The 23,486-nt window shown below is 27.4% G+C and overlaps 3 protein-coding genes across 4 annotated transcripts in view; 2 read left to right on the top strand and 1 right to left on the bottom strand.

Annotated features, from left to right (window-relative positions):
- Positions 1-2,921, bottom strand: part of LOC107436187 (protein O-linked-mannose beta-1,2-N-acetylglucosaminyltransferase 1) — a 74,426-nt gene extending 71,505 nt beyond the window's left edge. For both annotated transcript variants that reach the window (XM_043044531.2, XM_043044532.2), the window contains exons 1-4: positions 2,567-2,921; positions 2,369-2,452; positions 1,971-2,006; positions 557-662 (exon numbers count right to left, since the gene is read on the bottom strand). In XM_043044531.2, coding sequence (XP_042900465.1) covers positions 557-662; positions 1,971-2,006; positions 2,369-2,452; positions 2,567-2,630 — 290 coding nt within the window. In that variant the 5' untranslated portion in view covers positions 2,631-2,921. The remainder of the gene's footprint in view (positions 1-556; positions 663-1,970; positions 2,007-2,368; positions 2,453-2,566) is intronic.
- A 233-nt stretch (positions 2,922-3,154) lies between these two features.
- On the top strand, positions 3,155-11,957 carry LOC107436191 (testis-expressed protein 264 homolog). The gene is made up of 3 exons (XM_016047795.3): positions 3,155-3,525; positions 6,590-6,802; positions 8,642-11,957. The coding sequence occupies exons 1-3, from the start codon at positions 3,235-3,237 to the stop codon at positions 8,918-8,920; spliced, it is 783 nt and encodes a 260-aa protein (XP_015903281.1). The 5' UTR covers positions 3,155-3,234; the 3' UTR covers positions 8,921-11,957.
- A 3,026-nt stretch (positions 11,958-14,983) lies between these two features.
- LOC107450564 (uncharacterized) lies at positions 14,984-21,774 on the top strand. Its single transcript, XM_016066393.3, has 5 exons — positions 14,984-15,103; positions 15,418-15,625; positions 16,634-16,773; positions 18,333-18,434; positions 21,279-21,774. Exons 1-5 carry the CDS (start codon positions 15,013-15,015, stop codon positions 21,296-21,298), a joined length of 561 nt encoding a protein of 186 aa, XP_015921879.1. The 5' UTR covers positions 14,984-15,012; the 3' UTR covers positions 21,299-21,774.
- Positions 21,775-23,486: the final 1,712 nt, after the last annotated feature.

The raw sequence follows: 23,486 nt of genomic DNA on the forward strand, positions 1-23,486 counted from the left end.
TAAAATTTTGATAAATTGTACCTATAGTTTTAAAACTTGCGAAGTACAATTACAAGTCAAAAATTCTGCTATAGGTTTAACATAAATATAAGATTCTGTTGCAGATTTAACTTAAATATAAGATTCTGTTACAGATTAAACAGAGAGATTCTATAATAAATAGATAATGACTTAGATTCTATTTCCTGTTTTTTAATAGGCAACAAAAATAATTTCCGTCACAGAAGTTATTTTTAAATAAAGTTCAAAAAAATCTTGGTAATTAATGAGTTTTGCCATTATATAGTTCATAAAGAAATTTTTCTGTTAATGGAAACATTATTCAATTGTAAGTGTAAATACATTTTTCTTTTTCAAGCACATTTTAAAATTGTGAAAAAAATTTCATAAAAATAGGGAGCTCATAAAGTTGGCCATATATGATTATTCGAAATTAATATTGATCATGTATTTTAAAATATAAATTGTTTTTTTCCTAAAACAAAATTCAAACATATTTCATATTTATTTGTTCAACAAACAATTTTTTGTCATAAAAAGGGAAATACAAACTCACTCATTAATCAAATGAGGTCTTTCATAAACATGAACAGCATGTTGCTTTCTTATCTCTACATTTGTTGTTTCAGTATTAACTGCTATTGGAGTTTCCACATAATTAACTGAAAATATATAAAAATAAAAATTTAAGCATATTTTTAAATAACGAAAAACATTTAAAATTATATTAAACAGCTTCAATGACTACTGATCTAGCATAAATACAAAACATAAGCTTTAAATTATATTTATTAAAAAAATAATAAATAAAAAAACATTTTTATTTTCAATCCTTTTCTGGGATGATTTCTATATATCATGATCTGTGACAGACAGAATAATCGCCAAACTTTGGCAACTTCTGAACAGAGGATCCTGCGAGACTCTAAAAGAATATTCTAGAAAAGGACCAACTCGAAGCGTATAACTCCTAGTCACCCCGGGCAAACCTGTACGTGTTTTTTCTTTTTTTTGTTTAAAATCCATTTGGAGCCTTGGTGGTTGTAATTGGTGCAAATGAACTTGGCTTCCCTCACAACAAAAGCTAAATTTTCTTCTCAACTGTTACTGAGCAATGACAAGCAATATTTTTAATGTAAAAAAATTAACTGTAAATAAATCCAAAATTGTAATGAAAAAATTCTAAAACTTAGTAATGTGATCAAAAGCATTCAAAATCTAGGATAATATATTTGAAATCAATTTACAATATACCAGAAGAATCCTAAGCTTTTGGACCATTTTAAGTTAAAATGAGAAAAAATTCTTGAATCAGATACTGATTTTAAACTGAATACTGCATCGACTGAAATTATAGAAATGATAAACAGCGGCTGCCCAGTTTTTGGCTACAGTATCCTCAATAGAATAATTTTAAAACAAATCAGCTGAAGAGGGCAATTTTTATTATAAGAGAAGAATTAGTATTTAAAGTCCTACAATAAAATAGTCACCAAGATTTGGCAAAAACAGAAAGGCGGGCCACGAAAAACTAAAACATATAACAGAATACGGTAAACTCTAAGGTTAAAATTGCAAAGCTATCTCTTGGTAATCCACTATAGTCCAATTTTTTATTTATTACAAGTTCAAGTGTATAAAAAATTTTCCTCGCCACCAGTGACATTTTGCCACGTTGACTTTACAAATTAAAACAATAAGGATCTTATAATGATATGTTCCCAACATAAGATGAAACTAATTACATTTTTAAAAAAACTCAACTTAAAAAGTGCTAGTATTCAAAAAATGGACAATTGAAATATTTTGATTGCTATACTAATAAAAAATTAATTATAAGTCTTCTTATAAAAATAAACAAAAGTAAGATGAATACAGCATGTGTTAAATTTTTATAAAAACTGTTTGTATAACCAAAAATTAAATCTTCTACATTTAATCAGACTAAAATGTATATGGATACCACAAACCTGTTTCGTTAAAGAGCTCCGAAGATGAAATTTTTTCTAAAAAAAGAAAAAGCGGTAAATAAACATGTTGAAAAAATCAAAAAGTCAGATATCAAACATTTATAGAAAGAGGATAAATAAAATACTAAAAATAATAAGATGCATAATCACTTACACAAAATAAATTATACTGATTGTCTTCTACTAAAAAATCATTATGCAAAGAAACAATAAATAATCTAATGCATTTTATGCAACTAGAACTTAATTACAAACATTTGACATTATTGATCAGTGAAATATGTTTCAATGTTACTTAAATATTTCATATGTCATCTATATAAGTTGTCTTCTAAATAAAATATTCAAATAAAATGTTTACACGATGCATTTTATACTAGGTGCGTATTCAAACTTACCATTATTAAGAGAGTAGAACGAAGTAGTAGCATAAAATGCAAACATCACCAGGATGAATAAAATAATGGGCCGTAAACCTGAAACTAAAAAAGTTCTACGAATCATTACTGAAACTTTGAAGAAATTGTCAAACAAAAAATTTAAATTAAAAGTTAATGCTTTAATGGAACATTTACATGAATAAATGGGGTACTTACATCCAAATTTACGGGTAAAAACCATCGCAGGCCACGTAAATGGTAACTTCAAAAATATTTTCATCTCATAAATAAGAGAACGGCAAAATCTTAGAGCAGTATCAACAGAATCTTAATTAATGCTAACGGTATTATTTATAAATGTACCGAAGAATTTATTTCGATAATAAAACATCAAATATTAAAAAATTAGATCCCAAAACTAAAAGCAGACGTTAGATTAAAATCTATTCTTATATTTTTAATGCCATGATTTCTCGTGATATGAAATGATGTCAAGAAAAGAAATAAAAAGTTAAATCGTGGTCATGAATCTTGTAGCAGACTATCATAAACAAAACATCAAACTGAAAGTAAATTTATAAAAGGTTGATGATGCCATTACAATACTTCTATATTTTTTAATTTTGCAATATTTTATTTTTGGCCTTGTTTTAACTTTTTTAGCAATGAGAATTTTTTTTAAAGTATATTGTACATAATATAGAATTAAGAGCTTCGGAAACTTTTGTTTAAAGCTAATATTCAAACTAGTATAATAAATATGCTTTATTTCAAAACTTATAAATACTAATGGCAACGTCGGTCTTTTACCAAAATAAGTTTTTTGTTTTCGTCCGTTTTTCGTTCTGTCTCTTGTTTATATATGATTTTATGTTAGTAGCGCGATGCTGAGTGATGAGATTAAAGATTATCTGACCTATGAAAACTTTATAGCATACTACAATAGCATTTTAATAGGCTTTGCTTGCTTCTTTTTTATAATTATATTTGTGTTATATTATCATGGTATATTTCATCAAGTTGCAGTAAAAGTTACTAGACCGCCTTACGCAAATGATTTGATAGTACTGTATAAATTTACTCAAAATTACGCAAAATCTCGCGAATTGCTTTCAGAAATTCAAACTATAGCACCAGATTCGGATTCTTTTTCTATCTATCATGAAGACTTTTTTGTAAGTGAATTATTTCTACCCAAGAAAAATGAAAGGAACACCATCTGTTCTTTATGCTGTCTACTGTACACACAATGATTTTCTATAATCAGATTCACGATATTGACTGAATTAAATTTTTTAGTCTACCACAAAATTATTTATTATTTAATTGGAATTACCTTAGTTTACAGTGTAGTTAAAATAAATTAGTGCAAATTTTGTGTCCCCAAAGTGCTATAAATTCTTCATTTTTATTTTATCACAACTTAACATCAATCTGATTTAATAATGTTTCATTTGAAAATATTTCAAATTATAGGCCATTGATTAAGTGAATTATAATTAAATCAGCTTAATTTAAAGCAAGCACACTTTTTATTTAAAACAATTTAATTTTTTTACAAGAATATTGTAACTTAACTTAATTGTATCATCTTTTCAAAATCATTTTAAAAGATTTTCATTATAAATGTCTTCACACTAAATGTTAACTAATTTTCTTAAACCTGACAAAAATAAGAAATGTTTCTTATATGGCTATAAATACTACTAGTATTACAAGTGTGACTATTAAGAAAATATAAATTTCTATTAAATACATTTTTAATCAGTTTTGGGGGGGGATATTTCCTTATCGTAATCTGTTGTCAAATTCAATGACAAGGCACCAAATAGTTTTTATATGTGCACATTTTAAAAACAATAACATGCAAAGGATTGTCCTGTGTAGCTAGGAGGTATATCCTTCATATTGATCCCCTTCTGTGGTATATTTTTTCAGTTTTTTGCGGGCCTCTGCCCAGAAGTGGCCAAAACTTACCGATTATTTTTGACTCAGATCATGATGCAGAAATTTTCCTGCTTTTTTGAATTTGACAAGATATGGAATGCATTGCCTTACATTAGTATCTAAAAAATTTGTCATAGCTGTATGTTTGAAATTTATCAGTTCAATAATTTAATCTTTCTGTATTAAAATAGATTTTTTGTTAGATTTCAGTAAGTAAGTTTTCAAAACTGTTGGAATATTTTACTGCATATTGTAATGAATTTGGAACATGAAATGAGCAAAATTGTTACTGATACCATAAAGAGACTTCTTAGAATCAGTACATTTGACCAGAGTTGTTGTGCTCTATCTTGCATTATTTGTGTCTGAAATATTATTCCCGTAAATAATAAAACTCTATCTATGAAGCTGGAAGTTTGACTATTTATAGCAGAGTTTTCATCATAGATAAAAAATGGGTGAGAATTTCTCACCCTTTCCCAAAAACAGGGTGAGATTTTAGAAAGTTAAGTGAGATTTCTAAAAACTAAAAAAAACACAAATAGTCTTAGAAAAAAAGTCATTTCTTTTAATATAATAAATTTTTAACGTCTTCTATTTTTTAAAGCATTGAATATTTTTACTGCATCATCATAGAAGATATTGCTATTACCATCTTACATTAGTGCATAAAAAATTTGAACGTCTTACATGAAAAAACCTTACCTACGGTAAACACGTGATTGCAGAGAAATGTGTTCCGAAAGGAGTTCCGTGGTTCGGAGGGGTTGTGTTCTGTTGTTCGAAACGGTTCTGAACAATACTGATAAATAAGGAAGCTAGATAACAGGGCAAATGTTGTAAATAATGAAAGATCCAGGAAGAAAAGTGAAACGGATTTTATTCTAAATGGCGTAATTCGAAGCGTTTTCTAAAATGCGCGAAATTCAAAAATTTTGAAATTGATTTATAGAATGTGCAAATTTCTCGCAGTAATCATTTTTTAATGTGAGAAAAGAAAAAAATATGCGAGATTCTCGCGCTGTAGTGAAAAAACTGTTATGGGTAGTTAAACATATAGAGCTAAATAAAATTGGCACTTGTAAGATATTGATAATAAAAGAGGCTATTGAAACTTTTTGCCTACATAGTTGAACATTATATCAGAATAGGATCATTCTATCAGCTTCTGTTATGTTTTGAATTTGTCTTATAAATTTATGATCGTCTAAATAAAATGATATGAGAAATTAAACCTGCTCTTCAAACGAAACTTCAAAAATGCAATAAAAAGAAATTTATTTTCAAAAAATGATATTAAGAAGCTAAAGCTAAATAGAAGCTGAAACTCCTAAACTATTTTAATGATCTTAGAAGTTCAACCCAAATTTTATAAAGAAATTCACTTTGCTACTCTAAATAGTTATATCCAACAAGACCTCTAATTTTGCTCCCGTAGTGTACGTTTCTAACACAATACTGATTCCTGCTTATCTTTAAACTACAAAAATGTGGGGCTATCACTTTTTATTTCCTTTGTCTTCAACTGCATTGTCCCAGTGACAGAATTTTTTTGAACTTTCTGCGACAAACCTCTCTAGCGCTAATATCTTACTGCAAGATACTTATAATAATGACAAATATACATGTTACTAAGACATTTCTTTTCTCTCCAACGTGTGTAAAAGGAATCTTTTGTAAATTGAGAAGTGAAATGTTTGTTATATAATATACGTTGTTATATAATAGTTCTGGAGGGAACAAAAATCTTATGAAAATTTCGGTAAAAATGCAAACCAAAATTTTTTTTACTTCATTATTCTTTATTTTTCATAATTCCCAAATCAGAATAGGAAAATCGTGAACATTTCTTTTCCCTCTGATACGCGAAAGAGGAGCCTTTTAAATATAATTACGGAGAAAAAAATCCGACCAACATTTCTGCAGAAAAGAAATTTTTTATTCCATTATTCTTTATTTTTCTCAAATAAGAATAGAAAAATCATGAACATTTCTTTCCCCTCCCAAGTGCAAAAAAGGCATCTTTTAAATATAAATTTAGAGAAAAAAAATTTGAAAATTTCTGCAGAAAAGAAGAAAAAAAATTAAACTTCCTAAAGGAAAATTCTTTCTGCAAGAACTCTGTAACATTCTGCTACAATGTTGCCGCGATTCTACCACGGGGTGCATTGTTATACATTATTTTATTAAAAATTTAATTTACACATAAATATCATCAAATTTTGATTGAATAAATAATACATAGCATTTATTTTTCTGTTAGATGAATATAATTTTAATTTTCTCCCATAGCAAACAAGGAGTCAGGTAGGTTCATCCATTGGTGTTGTAGTATCAGATTCCACAGAGGATGATCTTTGCAGTAAATTGATACAAGCTGGTTATAGAGTTGCTGTCTTACCAGCTATTGATTATGCGGTTGTTTCATCATTTCCTTACAGAAACCAGTATTCATTAGCAGTGGCAGTGTATCGAGTTTATCCTAGATTAAAACAGTATTTAAAGGTATTTATTTATGAAAAAAATTAATTTTTCTTTCTGTATTTGTTTAACCAACTAATATTTTGTCACACCTGATATGGTCCTTTCATATGTGATTTTCCTTGCTGAAAAACCAGTTTTCAGCCTTATTATTCAATCAGAAATTTGGGTATGAAGGAGAAATTTCTGCACAATCTTTCTCAAATGTGAAATGCTCATGAGTTAGTAAATTATGTTGATGTGTCCTCTCTTACTTATATGAGTTGTAAAATTAACTTTAAATGCTCGATTCTAACCTAAAAATTTATTAGCCTTGATAGTCTGAGAAATTAAATATATTTTAGTGTTACAGTAGTGATTTCCTAATGGCACTGTGGTTGACCTATGAAACCATGACTTTTTTTCAAGAGAGTAATAAAACATTCAAAATGTAAAAAATTTACTTTTTAATAATTATTTTAGAGAAGTGTAACAAATAGGAATTGACCTCTAAATTGCCCTAAACAAGCCAAATGTGAAGTCTTCATTGCAATAACACAAGGGAGAAGGCAAAAAAAGGATTTTTCAGGGCTCGAAAAACCACCCATCCGCCCGTCCTCGGCGGTCAAAAATTCCCTGCAGACAACAAATATCTCGAGTCCGCGCGGACGGCCATTTTCCCGTTAATGTTCGTCATACATTTTCAATTTTTGTTATCTTACAAGAGTCTAGCGCCTCACTTCTAAAATGATCCTCTCATCTAGAAATACAGCAACATACTGTGCTTGGTGGAATTGATGTTTTCTCTGGGAGTACTGCAGTGGTTGAAAGAGGCTTTTCAGCCATGAGCTTACAAAAAAACACATTACATACTGGTCTTAAACAAGAAGCGTTAAACGCAATTATGAAAATCTACCTAATGGAAAACCGTTTCAGATTTCTGTGCAGAAACCTCTGTAAATCATTGGCTTGTTTGTGAAACTGGCAAACGTCATATTTGATTCATTTAAATAACGCAGTACCCTCGGATAAATTGACATTCCAGATAACTTGATCTTTGTCATTTAAATTATTTCATACTAGGTTTTACTATTAGTAACCTAGTATTTGTAATCCTAGTAACTACTAATTCATTGTGCAATTTATATAAATGGTAGTAATAAATAAGAGAAAATGATAATTTTATTTAATTATAAGCTACGGGTTAGTTTCAAAGAAGGACGGGTACATTGTTGGACAAGCCGTCCTCGGGGGCGGGTAAAATTTGTAACTTTCTTCGAGCCCTGGGATTTTTGACAGCTTGGTTAATTTAAAAAAGTGCATAAAATATATTTTCCAATTAACAAATAAGAAAAAAAGTGAAAAAAAATTAATGACATTCCTTTTTTTTTCTGCAGGAAGACTAAGGCGTAAAATTTTAATGAAATATACTGCAACAGAACAAAAAGAAAAATGTAGCTTTTTTTCAGATATAAACAATTGCATTAATGAAAATCGTTGAAAAATTCTTTATGCCTCGAAAGAAAGTGACCTTTAGAAAAGCAAACACTATTAAGATTAAGATATTACAAGGAAATTTAAATAATATGCTAATTTAATAATTTAAATAATATGCTCTTGCTAAAGCAATGAAAATTCATAAATCAAATTGAGTAAAATATTAAATTGAATAAAGGGAACTACATTAATTAAAAGCTTTTGACAAGCAGTTTTAAAATTCTGTTAGAATATTGTAGAAAACAAGAAAAAAAAATTTACATTTAGTCTTTTAATAGAAAGAATTAAATTTTGTTTATTTCTCTTCGAACTTTAACTTATTTTTCAATCTTTCCTGTTGAAGTGCAAGTCATTCATTTTTTATTATTATTAATATTTACTTTTCAGAATTACAGATTGTGTGCACATCCTATTATGGAACTTTATACAAAGAACCAGGTTTTCTTTATTGCTCCTCTATCCAAGCAGTTTGACTTTTATGCTGATGAAGCTATTCCAGAATATGAAGACAGTTCTTCTGAAGGAGAGGAAGAATTAGAGCGTGATCATCCCTCTAGCACACTAAAATGTAGGAAGCAATGCTATCAGAAATCATTAAAAGACCACTGTTATTGTGATCCAATGCTTCATTCTTCTTCATGTGATAAGCGCAAAAGGGCTTTGTAAGAACAATCTTTGTTCTCATTTTGCATAATGTAATTTTTCTTCACTTCTTTTCAATCATCATCATCTCTTTTATTTTTCTTGTAGTATAGCTATACTAGTAAAACATTTCCTCTTCTGTATATTTAAAAAAAAAATTAGATTAGCTCTTGCGGTTAGGATTCACTTTGGTATTTTATAATTTTTGGAAATTAGAATGTTTGACTGTTTATTATGTTGCTCTCATTTTGCACTGATTTTTGCTATTTTAATAATTTTTTTAGTTAATTTAAAATTGAAATTATTGTTTAAGACATTCTTACATTTTAATGTATGAGAGAAAAAGAATTTTTCGAAAAATATTAATGTGCCAAAACGTAAAATCCAAGCAAATATTACTGGTATTTAACTAACAAATATTTCATTCATATCTTAACGTTACTGAAATAAATACAAATTCATTGATTTACTGTTAATGATATTTGAAAGAAATAAAATGCATTCTTTATTGCTATGTTAAAGTTTAACAGGCATTTTTAATTTCTTTCATTTTAAAATATTGTTAATATGATCAAAAAGACAGGGATAAGATAAAAAAAGAATTTTAAATTATAATATATTTGTATTTTAAAATGATCAGTGAATTTTAAATTTTTACTTGTTTAAATCCACACATTAGAATTAGAATTTTTTCTAATTACTGTTGGAAAATTAGGTATGTTTTACTCGAAATTGCAGCTGGTACAAAAATTCTAATACCTAAAATTAAATGTTTCTAATGAATGATTTAATTACTGAATCAACTAAAACCACTTGGTTGTTATTGTTATAATAGTTATGTTTATTTATATTCATCAAGTATGCCTTTCAAACCTTTAAGAGAGCATTTTAGTTCTCAGTGACATACTTTTAAAAAATATGGCTTAGTGTTCACTGCATTTTTAGACCTGTGATCAGTGTTCTTATAAAATTAATGTAAATTAATTAGTTTTCAATACTAGTTTTAAGATCTTGTTTTCAAGCATTTTTTTATGTTTAGAATAAATACTTTTCAAAGTAGATTTTATCATCTTTGTATTTTATTTTAATTTTTCTTGATTGTCCTATATTATAATTATACATAAAACATTTGTTAAAATGTGTTTTCTAATTTTACACTGTCTTCATAATATAACTATACTTAAAATTAAAAGTTTATAAATAAGATTTTAATACATATTTGCATTAAAAATCTGATATTTCTGTACTTAATATTCACAACAGAACAAATTATGTATAAGTACCATGAAACGATTTAAACATTGTAACAAACAATGTAAAAATGAAATATTTTTGAACCATAGTTGAGTAAGTGTATGATAATTATATTTTAAATATTTATTTGTTTTCTATGTTGTTTGATTTCATGTCTTCCAAAGATTTTATTGATACCGTAATGTGTATTGATGTAAGACTGATTTTAATTACCTACTTGCCAACATTTTTTATGTACATTTTTTGAAATAAGAACTTTGATAAAGGCTTGTTAATATGTAACTCTCAGTTTGAATAATTCATAACAATCCTACCTCTCTAGTGGAAGTTAAAAAGCATTTTTCAAGGCTATTAATCATAAGTAGAAGAGAAGTTATTTCATATCCTCTGCTAATAAGTTTTAATAAGGGAAAAAATTGTATGTTGCATAGGGTCTCAAAATTTAAGCTAAGAAAAAGTTTTTTTAGGGCTAATAGCATGAAATGACTTATTTGGTAAATGCTATAAAATAAATACTTCTGTGGTTTACAAATCAAAATCAAAGATGAATTCTTTAACCCAATGGCGGTTTAGTAAAATGCTATGCGGCGGTGAAGACTGCAGGTTAAAAATACGACTTTTTACGTGCAGAACAATCAGTGGGTTAAAGGTTATCATTTCAGTAAATAATAAATTATTAATTTTCATAGAAAAATGTCTGGCTTTAAACTATTCAAGTATAAATTAATAATAACCCCCAAATTGTTGACTCTGTTTCATGTGACTTCAAATTTTATAGCCGTACTGCATGTTGCAACAATATCCAAATTAAAACACTACTAATTGTTAGGTTTTTATGTCAATGATGTTATTAACTTGTATTGTGTAAGACACTATATATTTTACGTAATTATTTGCAATTTCTATATCACGTAATAGTAATATATATGTATGTGAACGCAAATTACTGTATAAGAAAAAAAAACGTTACCGATTTTATTCCTTGCTAACTAGTCATTTTATATCACTTTTCAATTTGTGTTCCTTAATTTTAAATAAGAGTGACAGGCATATTAATTTATTAACACGTACATTTATCTTTTTTTAATGTAATAAATAAAAAATTTTTTTAATTAATGTTATTTCTAGTACTTTTGCAAAGCATTGAATTGTTATGATCTCACCACTACTTTATTCAATGCTAATTTATTAGTCTTCCATTTATTTAATATTCAGGTTTTTTTCTGATTTTGATGATATTACGTAAAAGAAAAGAAAATACTATTGTTGATTGTTTATAAAAAAATTATTAAATCAAATTAGTCGTTTAAGACTGGAATTTTGTTTTAATAAAATCATTTAAGTTATGATAATGCCAAACTATTTTTGCCTTAAATAATTAAATCTTGTTAGCGTTATGTGTGAGATTTGTATGTAACTAATTTGATATTATGAAGCTGTTCATTTCAGTAGTTTTTATTTAAATAATTGGTGTTTTATTCATGTATTGTTCTTGCCTGTTTGTTTCAATCTGATTTTAAATTAATATGACATGTTTGTTCATATATTTTGAAAATAACATAATTTATAATTTTCTTTAAAAAATTTATACATTTGTTTATTTAACCATAGTTAATTTTCATACTGTTTTTAACCTTATGCTCGTAAAGATATGCATGTTATGCTCAAATTTATTGTTGATATTTTTGTAATGTGTATGTATATTTTAGCTTAATTTTTAATGTGATAAATGTTTTTGAGAACTGGAAATGACACTTTTTTGAATAAGTTCCTGTAATATACAAATATAAACATAATTTAAAAACTGGTTTTGTTGTTTGTTTTATTTTAAATCTTTGCTATTCAATTATTCTTTGAAATAAAATACAAGAATTTTGTTGATCCTTAGCACTTCTAAATTTTAATCTAAAATAAATGTTTCTGTTCTTTAATTAATTCGGTTAGTAAATATGAAATTTAGAAAACGTAATTTTGAGAATGGGTTTAGAACTATTGTGAATTTAGACATTGAACACATGTTTTTGTGAATTAATTTTTCAAAGTGAAAAATATGTAAAATAATCAATAACAAACAAATATCTATTTTTTTTAAACAAATAGTTTGTTCTGTTAAATAATAACAATATTACTATTTTATGTGCACATAAAAAGGAACTATTACAAAGGTAATGAATATATATTTCAACTGTCTGTTTCTCATAATGTTTTTTTTTTTTTTTCGTAATGAACATAAAATTTATATAAATTTCTAAATCCCTTATTTATTACAACTTTTTTTTTTCTTAAATTAACTGTATTTTAGGTGGAAATAAAATATATGCCAAAGCTTCTGAGTTTTTTTTATCTCATTTGCTAAAAAAGAATTATACAACTTTCCTAAACAGTCCTTTTCAAAAACACAGAGCCAAAGTGCTCTTTCAAAATTGTTGGACTAGTAATTTTTGATGAAAAAGAAAATTAAATTTTTGAAAGTTCCTTCTATATTAATCTAAATGTGCTACTTTACATTGTTGCTTATCAGAAAATATCCTATTTCTTTTAAACTTCTGATTTTGGTATAAAGCACAGGTTAAGTTGTTAACTATGTATAAACTTTTTATTTATTTCAGAACAGTTTTTATTTTTAAAAAAATTTATATGTCTTTTTTTTATTTGAATTATGAAATTTATTTTTAAAAAAACTTTTTCTGTAAAAATATCTTTCAGATCAAAGAATTTTTTTTAAAAAGTTTTAGTTCAAAAACTACATGATTGAAAAATTACATAATACAACTTAAAAATTACTTTACAATATTAAACTTTTGAACTTCATCATAAAAAAAACTAAGTGCCGGATTTGATCTATGCTTAAAGAGTTTTGTCAAGTGTTTCTTAAGAAGGGAGAAAAAGTTGTTTATTTTAAGAAAAATTATCTCTTTGTTTTCATTAAAAATTATACCCGGTAATTAAGCTATGTTTTATTAACTTGCTGTGCCATAAAGGATAGCATTCAAAAGAATGCTCATTCTTGTTCATTTGATCAAAACGGATTTATTTGTGTTAATTTTTAAGGTTGCATGACTACAATTTTGTTGCCTTCCTGCATTGTTCCACTTAAAAACTTGTTCAAGTATTAACGGTTTTTCTCTTCTAAATGTTTGACAAGATATCTGCTTTAATTTTTATTTGACATGTCAGAGTAAAGCTTCTATGGCTAGTATTGCCTTTTTGCTGTATTTTTTAGTTAATTTATCTATACATATTTACTGATTATTGAATGGGGGAAAAAAAGTAGTAATCTTGCTGAAATTCAGAAAAAGGTTAACTTTTGCTCCGCTTATTTCGTACAGTATATAATAAAGAGTTAAATATTTTAATGTTTATAAACTAAATTTAATTTTTAAACATTTAATATTCAAAGAAGTCTTAGTAGTAAGTAAACTATTTTACTATAATGTTTCCTTGTTTTTTATTTTATAAAGAAATGTTTATAAAATTAAAACAATTTTATACCAACTTTAAAAGAAAAAAATCAGGACACTTCAATTTTAAGGATGCCACTGATTTTTATTTCTTTCGTTTATAATTTTTCTTGGGAGAGAAGTAGTAATTTGCTTACCTGGCACTTTAAAATGCTATGGTCTGGCAAGCATCCATGAGGAAGATGCGAAGACAGTTTTTACATTTGAATATTTGTTACAAAATAAACTGACCGTAAGACGCAATTTCTAGTCAAGTATCACTGCCTGCTGTAAATGAGCGGATGGAATATCAGTCTATGAAGGAACTGAGAGTGCACGGTATTGGCTCTTGTTAAACTCTTTTATCTAGTGCAGGAGCTTACGCGTAGTTCTCGATGTTTTGATAGCTGGATGAACTACGCATAAACTCTTGTGCACTAGGTGAAACAATTAAATTTAATAAGAACCAATTGGCGATCGAAATGGGCTGTAGGTGGCATATGGCAGAATCCTATCTATGGCAACACTTCGCATTCTTTCACCATTAGCGTGTAGAAAGTCATAGGAGAAGTAATTACTTAAATTTCTCTCTTCATTTGTAAGTAGTAGATTAAAAGATTTTAGTTTAGGAAGTTATATGGAACTGAAAACTATATTAAACATAGTTCTAAAAGAAATCGTCTTGGAAATTTTAAAAAATATTTGTGACAATTAAATACGAAAAATATTATGAAAATGGAAAATATTATAGTATATTCCGTATACAATTGAGGAGAGGGCCTAGATATGGAACCGACCTTCTCCCTAGATGAAGTATTCAAGCGTTGCGATTGCGAATACCGCGCACTCTCAGTCCTTCCGTAGACTGATCAAAGTGGTTCTCTATCCACTCATTTGTCCCACAGTGGACTGATCGATAAGACACGGTTCACAGCAGATCACCGAAGTCAAGCATCACCGGATGTGGTCAGTGTGCGGGTGGGTGACCACTTGGATCAGTCTGCATAGGGACCGAGGGTGCGCGGTATTGGTCCTTGATAAACTGTTCTACCGTAAAGTGCTCGACTTCACGTGCAAGTCGTCGGTCTACCGAAGCGGGGGTGCCATCCCCTCTGCAGAGGATCAAAATTGTGATGGCATGTCTTCGGACCATCCCATTTTCGGATCATCCATTGTGCAGCTCTAGTGCGACGAAAATGAACTACAACTATCCGCTCATTTACCACAGCCAGTGATACTGGATGATCTGCTAGAAACTGTGTCTAACGATCAGTTAATTTTCTAAAAATGTTTTAGGCATTCAAAAAGATTTCGGCATTCAAATGAAATAATATCCATTAGCTAATTAAAATACACTTTCAAAGGCACAGAAATATGTAGCTGGAAGCATATTAGATTAATAAATGAAGTAAGTAAATCAAGATGGCAGTTCAAATTGTAAACAAAATGAATATATCGTTTAATCGACATAGATATTTAATAATTTTCTTTTATTATATTTTTGGAATTTCAGGTACATTTAAAGACTAAGCACTTGCTTTTATTTCCCTGTTTTATATCCCTAGTAGTTTTACTTTAATATATAAAACTAAATAACATTTAACTTTGTAGGTATAATATTTGTGGAAAATTTATGAAAGATTATGTAGAGTTGTCATTGTGTTTTATTATGTTACATTGTGTAAGGTTATTGTAATATTCGCAATATAAATCTTTAAATACTATAAAAAAACTTTAAATAATTACATTATCAAAGATTAAAATCACTTGTTTTAATTATTGTTTCAAAAATAAAAAAATTCACATTGTATTTTTCCTACTTTACAGCTGCCTCTATATGTCCTAATTTTAACTATGTTATGAATGATGCAGCTACTGATGGGCATCCTATACCAGAGGGTGTGCCCATAAACATTGGGAATTATACTTGTCCTGGTGTTAGAGATCCTAAAGTGAATACTGAATGCTGCAGTAAAGCTGGAATGAATGGTTGTTGTCCACCTGAAAAAAGATATTTTTATGAAATCGACTCCAGGTAATAACTTCTATAATGAAAATGAATGATTATATAACGCAAATTGTCTTTTTTATATTTCTTTTTATAACTTCATTACAAAATTATCTTCTTCAATCTGGGCCCCACTCGTTGTTGATCTGATTTTTATCTGATATTTAAAAATTTTGACTAGTTTACCGAATGTGTTGTTTATGTAACGCAAAATTTTTCTGTGATTTAAGTAAGCTCTAAAAAATACTACAGTTTAAGCAAAACCATTAAACAATTAAACCAGATACCTTCAGCAAATAAATAAACTGCCCTTCATCTCAAATTATCAAATTACTTTTCACTGCAGACAAAGACTATCCATCATTTAGCAGGTTTAAATTTTAATTTCATTTGGGAATTGAAAAAATTATACAGTAATGTTAAAAGTAATTTCTAGGGGAATATTATGGTATTGTGATCTGCCGAGCTAACTACAATCGTCAAGGTGCCAAATAAATTTTAAACTTGCAAATTTAAAAGAAAAAAACAGCATGTAGATTTTTGCCCTGGGTTGGCTACGAGTTATACCTTTCAAGTTGATCCCTTTCTGTGATACTTTTTTTTCTTCAGTTTCTTGCAGGGTCGTTGCCGAGACTTGGCGGTTATTCTGCCACAGATCATAATACGGAAATCTCCCCAATTCTCGTAGCAAAGGAACTTATTATGATTGTTTGAACAAAAAAGTAATTTCATTTGGTAAATTAAGAATTTACCCCTCATTAAAAATAATAAAATTATTTAAAATATTGGTTTGCTGTGCCCCTGGCTTCGACATTAAAACTTTTATAACCAGTCTGGAAATATAAATCTTTCACTGACAGGTGAAATCAACACAATCTTTCAATTTTTTAAAAAGTCTCATCTGGTGTGCATGAAAATTTTTAAAGAATTCTGAAGTTGTGAAGTTGAAGTTTAATAAATAAACTTAATTGCATGAGCTCAGGTAATATCCCTTAAAAATTCTCTTTTATTTATAATTTTGTTTTTGTTTTTTAGGATTGCTGCAATTGTAGCCATAACTGTTATAACAGGTTGCATATTTTTCACTGTTGTTATTGCTGTTTGTTGCTTCTGGTCTAGATGTCCTCTTTATACAGCTTGTAGAGTTGAATATTCACCTGAAATTGCAACTTATGGTATTTTCATTTTTCTAATAATTTAAATTATCAATAATTAAAGTTACATTAATAATTTAATATTAAAGTAACTTTAAATTCACAATTTAAATAAAAGGATGCATAACTATGTTTTAATGTGTGATTAGTATATTTAATATCTTTAATATTACTTTACTTTTGTCTTTTTTTTAATCTATGTAAAGATATATTAAATAAAAACTTAAACAATCTTTATTTATTTGTATGAAATAGCTTCAAAGGTAATTTGACTTCCATGGTTATTCAATAATTAAAATTAGGCACACTTCAGATTAAATTTTTGCATATTTTATTAGGTTGAGTAAAAAGTCATTGCATTTTTTTAAAAATATAAATATGAATAGCAGTCGCACAGTTTCTGAAATATTTGAAGCATTCACAATCATAGTTTTGACGTCATTGATAACAAAGAGTTTAAGATTTATTCTAAATAAAAAATTGATTTATTTCATTGAGATTTGGAAATTTGACTGCACTTTGAACAGGAAAGATTATAATTTTCGTTTTTGCCATATTTTACTTCCATAAAAGGAAAAATGTTAGTCAAGCATTTTAAAAATTGCAGAAAGTTTATGGTGATGATACTGTACAAGAACGTCAATCCCAATGCTGGTTCAAGAAATTCCAAACTGGGGAGTTTGATTTGAAAGATTCCATTCTATCAGCAAGTCCTACCCGGATTGATGATATCAGAATAAAAACATTCAACCAGTCAAACCCACTTTACATGACATGAGAAATTGCTGACATGTTGAAGGTCAGTCAAAATAGTGTTCAGGTCCATGTTAAGAAACTGGGTAAGCAAGCTCGAAATTTAGGTTCCTCATGCACTTAAGGAAGTTCATTTCGTGACATGAATAAACATGGGCAATATGCTCATAAAAAGTCAAGAAAATGGCCTTTTTTTTAAAACAAATGATAACTGGTGATGAGAAGTGGATTTTTTCAACAATACGGTGAGCAAATAGTTTTGGTCACGAGTTGAAGATTCGCCATCAACGACTTCAAATCGAGAACTTCATCAGATTCATTAATGTAATGGTTGTGATTCAAATTTTAAAACTATTAATTTTTGTTTATTGTTTGCTCTAATTTGCAATGTAAAATCCCCCCCCCCTCCAATTTATTAGCACAACTTAATAAGAAATTTCATTTCATAGCATATTCTGTTCCTTTGCCATAAGATAAATTTGTAAAACAGTTTCAACCCAATACTGTAAGTAAGGCTGAATTAGATCAGAAACTCATTGTTTCTGAAAACAGCTGGGAACTGATTTTTTTTCTGTTACTTTTTTCATCTTTAATATTTTTATTTATATCTAAGCTATTAAGGACTAATGAAAAAGTTTTGCAGTGGCTACTTTTTGTTCAAGAGATATGCTTATATGTAAAATTTTATCTGCAGTATGCAAAATAAAAATTAGAACTATTAGAATTTTATGTTAGCATGAGAAAATCAGATCATTAGATCAAAAATTATTAAAGTGTTTCATTTTTTATTTTGCACACTGTACACTCAAACGTTTTTTAATTTTTAGAAAGTAAAGGAGATAGTGTGAATATGGATACTATGCCTGTAGAGTTAACTGGCAAAGGGAGCAAGTTCACTCCTGTTATAATAAGTAATGGAAATCTTGACGGTAAGTTTTATTACTATTACTGTACTGTAAGTACTGATTAAAAGATAATTTTCTATTTTTTTTCTTTTTATTTTTTTATTAATGAAAGTTGATACAATGCAATAACTTTTACATTAATGAAAATTTTTAATTAAAATTTGAATTGAAAATCTTAAAATTATTTTTGCATGGAAGTCAGAACAGTTTTAATTATCTAAGCTACAGATCACAAAAACACCTTATTTAAATTCTTTAAGGTTTAATGAATATGGGACTATTTATAATTTCTATAAATTGTTAATTTTTAAATTTATTGTTTATTTTGAGCATAAATTTTACAAGATCCTAGTGGAATTTTTAATAAATTAAATGGTTGATTTAAATTATTAAAGGATATATAAAACTCTTTTGTTATGAATATAACTTGGAGTTTGCAATTTGTATTAACTTCTTGGGAATTATTATTTTAAAAAAAGCATTGGATTAAAAAATTATCTTAGAAAATGTATGTTAAAATTTCAAATAAATAAATAAATTAGTGTGTTGAAATGACTTTAATTCAGTTTGTTTTAAATCTTATTTAAATAAACAATAAAGATAAATGATGTAAAGTTCCTTCAATGTCTTGTCATGAATCACTAGTTAATGTCACAAAGATATAACTTCACATATTGATAAAAATAATAAATTATGAGTGGTAGTTGCAGTGATTGACACAAGATATTGCTATGAAAACCATCAAATAGATTTTTATATTTCTTGTTGTATCTGTGCTTCTGACCTTATGTTTGTAAAAGATAGTGATAGGAAAGAAACAATTAAATTACCACTGCTCACACATGACGATAGAGAGTTTGTGAAAACATTACAAACTTATCTTAAATTAATAAGTGTTAGTGTTAATATGTTATTTTTATTTTATACTGTAAAGACTAACAGAACTTTCACAACTGAGGGAGTGCAGGGAAGACCTAGAATTATCAGGAAAATAAATTCTGACTCTAAAATTTGATGTAAATTGCATTTCTTGTTTGGCAAAAATTTTGAAAATCGTAATATATATGGGAAATTGCCATTTTCAGAATTGTCAGGAAATTCAGTGTTCATTATCAGTAATTAGTTATTGAGATTAAAGTTTAATAATATTGTCGATAATTATTTCTTGTAAAAAATCTAGATTTAAGTAAAGTTATTTCATGTGATATTTTCATTTAGTTATATTTTGTTTCTCACAAAATTTAACATTCAACATATAAAAGGGGGAGAAAAAAGGTATTTTTATGATGAAAGATTAAAGCGTATAAATAAAATATTGTGTGGAATAACTTTGAAATTTTCCTAAAATGCCTGAAAAATCCAATTTTTTTTTTTAATTGAGCAAGAAACCTTTGACAATTATTCTGCAAAATTGTTAGTGGGTTGCATTGAGCCACTCAGTTTACTCTTATTTCAAACTAGCTGTTCTTACTTTCTTCAAGACTACCACTTTTCATAAAATTGATTTGAAATTTTTAATTTTCTTCCTTTGGAAACTACTCTTGTTATGTCCTGTTTAGAAACTTCTAGCTTAAAAAAAATATTTCCTCTAAAATTCTATGTTTGAATTATGTATCATTCCGACCTGTGAAAATACTGACCACATTTCAGAACAAAGGCCAATGCCTACTTTATAGAATATTCGTGATGTGATAATGATCTGATGACTTATGAATCAGAGGCAATTTGAATGGCTGAAATTATGAAATCCAGTAGAGATGAAGAAGACTGTGAATCTTTAATTTCACCCCCATCATTTAATGAAGCGGCAGTTAAACTGTGGGGATTGAAAATTTTCCTCCAAATACGTGTAGATCAAGAGAGAGAAATGGATGCCTTGGAAATGTTTAAAATTCATTGCATACTTTTAGACAAAAAAGAGAGAGAGCGTAAAGAAACCAAAATGTTGGCTTTTGATTAAAATAACATAAGTTTTTTTCTTTGTTAAATAAATTCCATTTAAGTTTCAGATTGTATTTGAGTATTCATAAAATATAGTTGCATTTGTATGCATTTAAATGTTAGTTTTCATGGGAATTCTTTTTTGTCTAGTCTGATGAGTGATGTTAAATCGAAGTTTTACTTTATATATATGTGTATATTTATACGACGCCCTGTGGCTGAGAGTAGCGCTTTGTTCTCCTGTTCCACAGGTCCTGGGTTCAATCCTCGGGCCGGGCAAGGTTTACTCAGCCTTTCATCCCTTCAGTGGGTCGATAAATGAGTACCAAGCATGCTTGGGAACTAAACACTGGGGGTTTCGCTTTCGGCTGACCACCTAACGGGAACATCTGCTCCTGCACCCCAGAGCCCAAGGTCAAGAAAATTGAGATGAGCATAGTAGGCCTTGGCCCTCTATGGGCTGTCGCACCACTGAGTTTAGTTCAGTACATTTATATAATCTTTTATTATGTTATAATCTCTGTGAGGTTACTTTTTTAAGGAGTACCTAAAAACCAATTCTTTAAAGGCTAATTATTCTTAATTTTTGGATTAAAATTTTATAAAATATTGTTCAAATTTTGTTATTTTATAAGTTTAAGCATCATTCAATCAATAATACATATTGTTGAACAAATATAAATCATCAGTCAAATATTATTCAAATGCCATTTTATATGGTTCTCCATCATTCAATCAATTGTCAATATTGTCAAATATATATTGATGGACTAATATTGCTCAAAATTTGTTATTTAATATGATTAAAACAATTCTTTTTTTTTAATATTAAATTAAAGTTAACCAAAATATACTTTTTTTGTCAGTTTTATTATCAAATTTTGCATGAAAATATTTGATTAAAAATAATTCTTCCAATATTTGTAGCTGACAACAATCCATTATAATCTTTTCAAGAGAAAAGGATTATGCTTGTATGATTAATTCAGAACAGTATCAACTTATGAGAGAGAGCTTGAGGCTATTTTATTTCTAATATCTTCATAAACATTTTTGTTACTGTGATATTTTATGATATTTATATTGTACCAACTGTTCAAATATTTTTTGAACTTTATTGTGTACTTAATATTTTTAACAATCATTTATGTGTATTACTTTTTCACAATCATTTGTCATTTGCTTGTTATCTAGATGATCCAAATAATTAATCAGTTGAGCGATTAAAACAATTGAATATTGAATTTAAAAAAATTCTTTTGTTTAAAAAACCCTAAATTTTGTTTTTATTTACTTTTTAAAACTTTAATTGAGTTAGGATAATGCTACTATAGCAGTTATAGTTTTAGATATTTGAAACTTTTGAATTTTCCATTAAAATACTAACAGCTTTCACGTTTGGTTTCAGGCATATTTATGTTCTGTGCACTTAACAAAAAGTAATAAATTAGTAGGTTCAGTATTTTTTTTAGAGATATATATGTGTTATAATAATTTTATTTATCTTATTTTGCCCTCACATTGCTCGTGCCAAATCACATTAAAGAAAATATTTCATGTTAAGAGATGAAAATATTATGTAATGCTGATATTTATAATATACTATATATTTTAAGTGAATCATTATGTATAATTGTTATTGTGTTATATATTATGCTAATCTTATTAAAAAGTAAATCCTGTCATTATCTGCACAGTTTTTTCAAATAAGATATTATTGTACAAAATATTTTGAAATATATTTGCGAATTTATGTTATTTGCCAATGGTGGTCATGAAACAACACATTATTGCTAGAAAATTATACCTAGTATCAAGAGCATATTTTATTCAAGACTCTGGTATACCAGAATTAAAAATGGTGTTAATGCAGAAAAACAAAAATAATGACATTATTTGTGCTTTTAGCTACTATTTTAACCTTATTTATGTACAGAACTTCATTAAATTTTCTTTATTTCACTATTTCACTGCTTTTTTCCATGGTTTTACTTTAGGTCGGGTTGAAAATCATTTTTTCCCAATGTTTCTAAAGAACATAACTATACTGAAATTTTTTAAATTAAAAAAAGTTCTATAGATGTGCATTGTCTTTAAAAAATTTTGTTGCCTTTACATTTTTCATCTTGATTTTATCCATAATTATAATTTTAATCTTGATAATTTTATGTTAAATGAAAAAAAACTATACTTAGTATACTCTGATGAGTTTACAATTGAGTTACTGAGTAAAATTTAGAAACAATGATTAACAGCATGTTATTATATTTATTATTAAAAAAATCACTAGTAAACTTTTTCCAATAATTTTTCAACCTTGCAATGTGAACAATGGCATTCTAAAGAATTTTGTTAATCACTCCAATTTTGTATTTTCTCAAAATTTTAAAGGTGATGCTTGAGGAAAAACAATCTTAATTTTTAAAAAAATTTGTGCCACTTTTTCTTGTGTTCTTTTTCAGAACTGTAGCAATAATAGAAAAAGATCATTTTTTGACACACTTCCTCATAATTTACCAAATAGAACTTTATTTTAACCATTATTTTTTTTTACCTGATACTTTATGATCATCTTTTATATGTATTATATTATCATTATTTCTGAATATCCTTAATTTTGCAAAATAATCTGTATTTATCATCAAAATTTCAAGTAAGCTTAACAGTGGATGAAGTCAGAAAAATCGAAAGTGTATCTAAAATGAAAAAAGATGCTGTTATTAATATAGTATGTGGATGTCTCTATTGTCATTAGTTTACTGCATGCATAGTTTCAAAAATCTCAGATGCATTAATTAATTTATTTTAATATACATATATATTTGTAAATATATTTTTTTATGCGTTTAAAATCTGTATGTTTGCGCATTTATTTTATCTTCTGGTATTTTATGAAATGCATAGTAAATTTCAGCAAAGTGTAAAGTATCCAAACTAAGTCATAATTATACAAAATACCATTTTACTAAGTATTAAATAGTTTTACTGTAAAGGTAGAATAGTAGATCGACAAAGTAATAAAAACATGAATGAGTTGATTTAAATTTTGCACCAACTTTCAATCTTTTTCCTGAGCAACTATTATAATTAAAACAGCTTGAGTTAATATAAATTACATATCTTCCTTAAATGGAG

The sequence above is a fragment of the Parasteatoda tepidariorum genome, chromosome 2 (assembly GCF_043381705.1).
Source record: "Parasteatoda tepidariorum isolate YZ-2023 chromosome 2, CAS_Ptep_4.0, whole genome shotgun sequence".
Taxonomy (NCBI): domain Eukaryota; kingdom Metazoa; phylum Arthropoda; class Arachnida; order Araneae; family Theridiidae; genus Parasteatoda; species Parasteatoda tepidariorum.

Coding starts and splice junctions, on each gene's coding strand:
- LOC107450564 (XM_016066393.3), top strand. CDS start 15,013: ATGGCAGTTCAAATTGTAAACAAAATGAATATATCGTTTAATCGACAT. Junction 15,104..15,417: donor TTATATTTTTGGAATTTCAG/GTACATTTAAAG, acceptor CCTACTTTACAG/CTGCCTCTATATGTCCTAAT. Junction 16,774..18,332: donor ACCTGAAATTGCAACTTATG/GTATTTTCATTT, acceptor TTTAATTTTTAG/AAAGTAAAGGAGATAGTGTG.
- LOC107436191 (XM_016047795.3), top strand. CDS start 3,235: ATGCTGAGTGATGAGATTAAAGATTATCTGACCTATGAAAACTTTATA. Junction 3,526..6,589: donor TCTATCATGAAGACTTTTTT/GTAAGTGAATTA, acceptor TTTCTCCCATAG/CAAACAAGGAGTCAGGTAGG. Junction 6,803..8,641: donor GATTAAAACAGTATTTAAAG/GTATTTATTTAT, acceptor TTTACTTTTCAG/AATTACAGATTGTGTGCACA.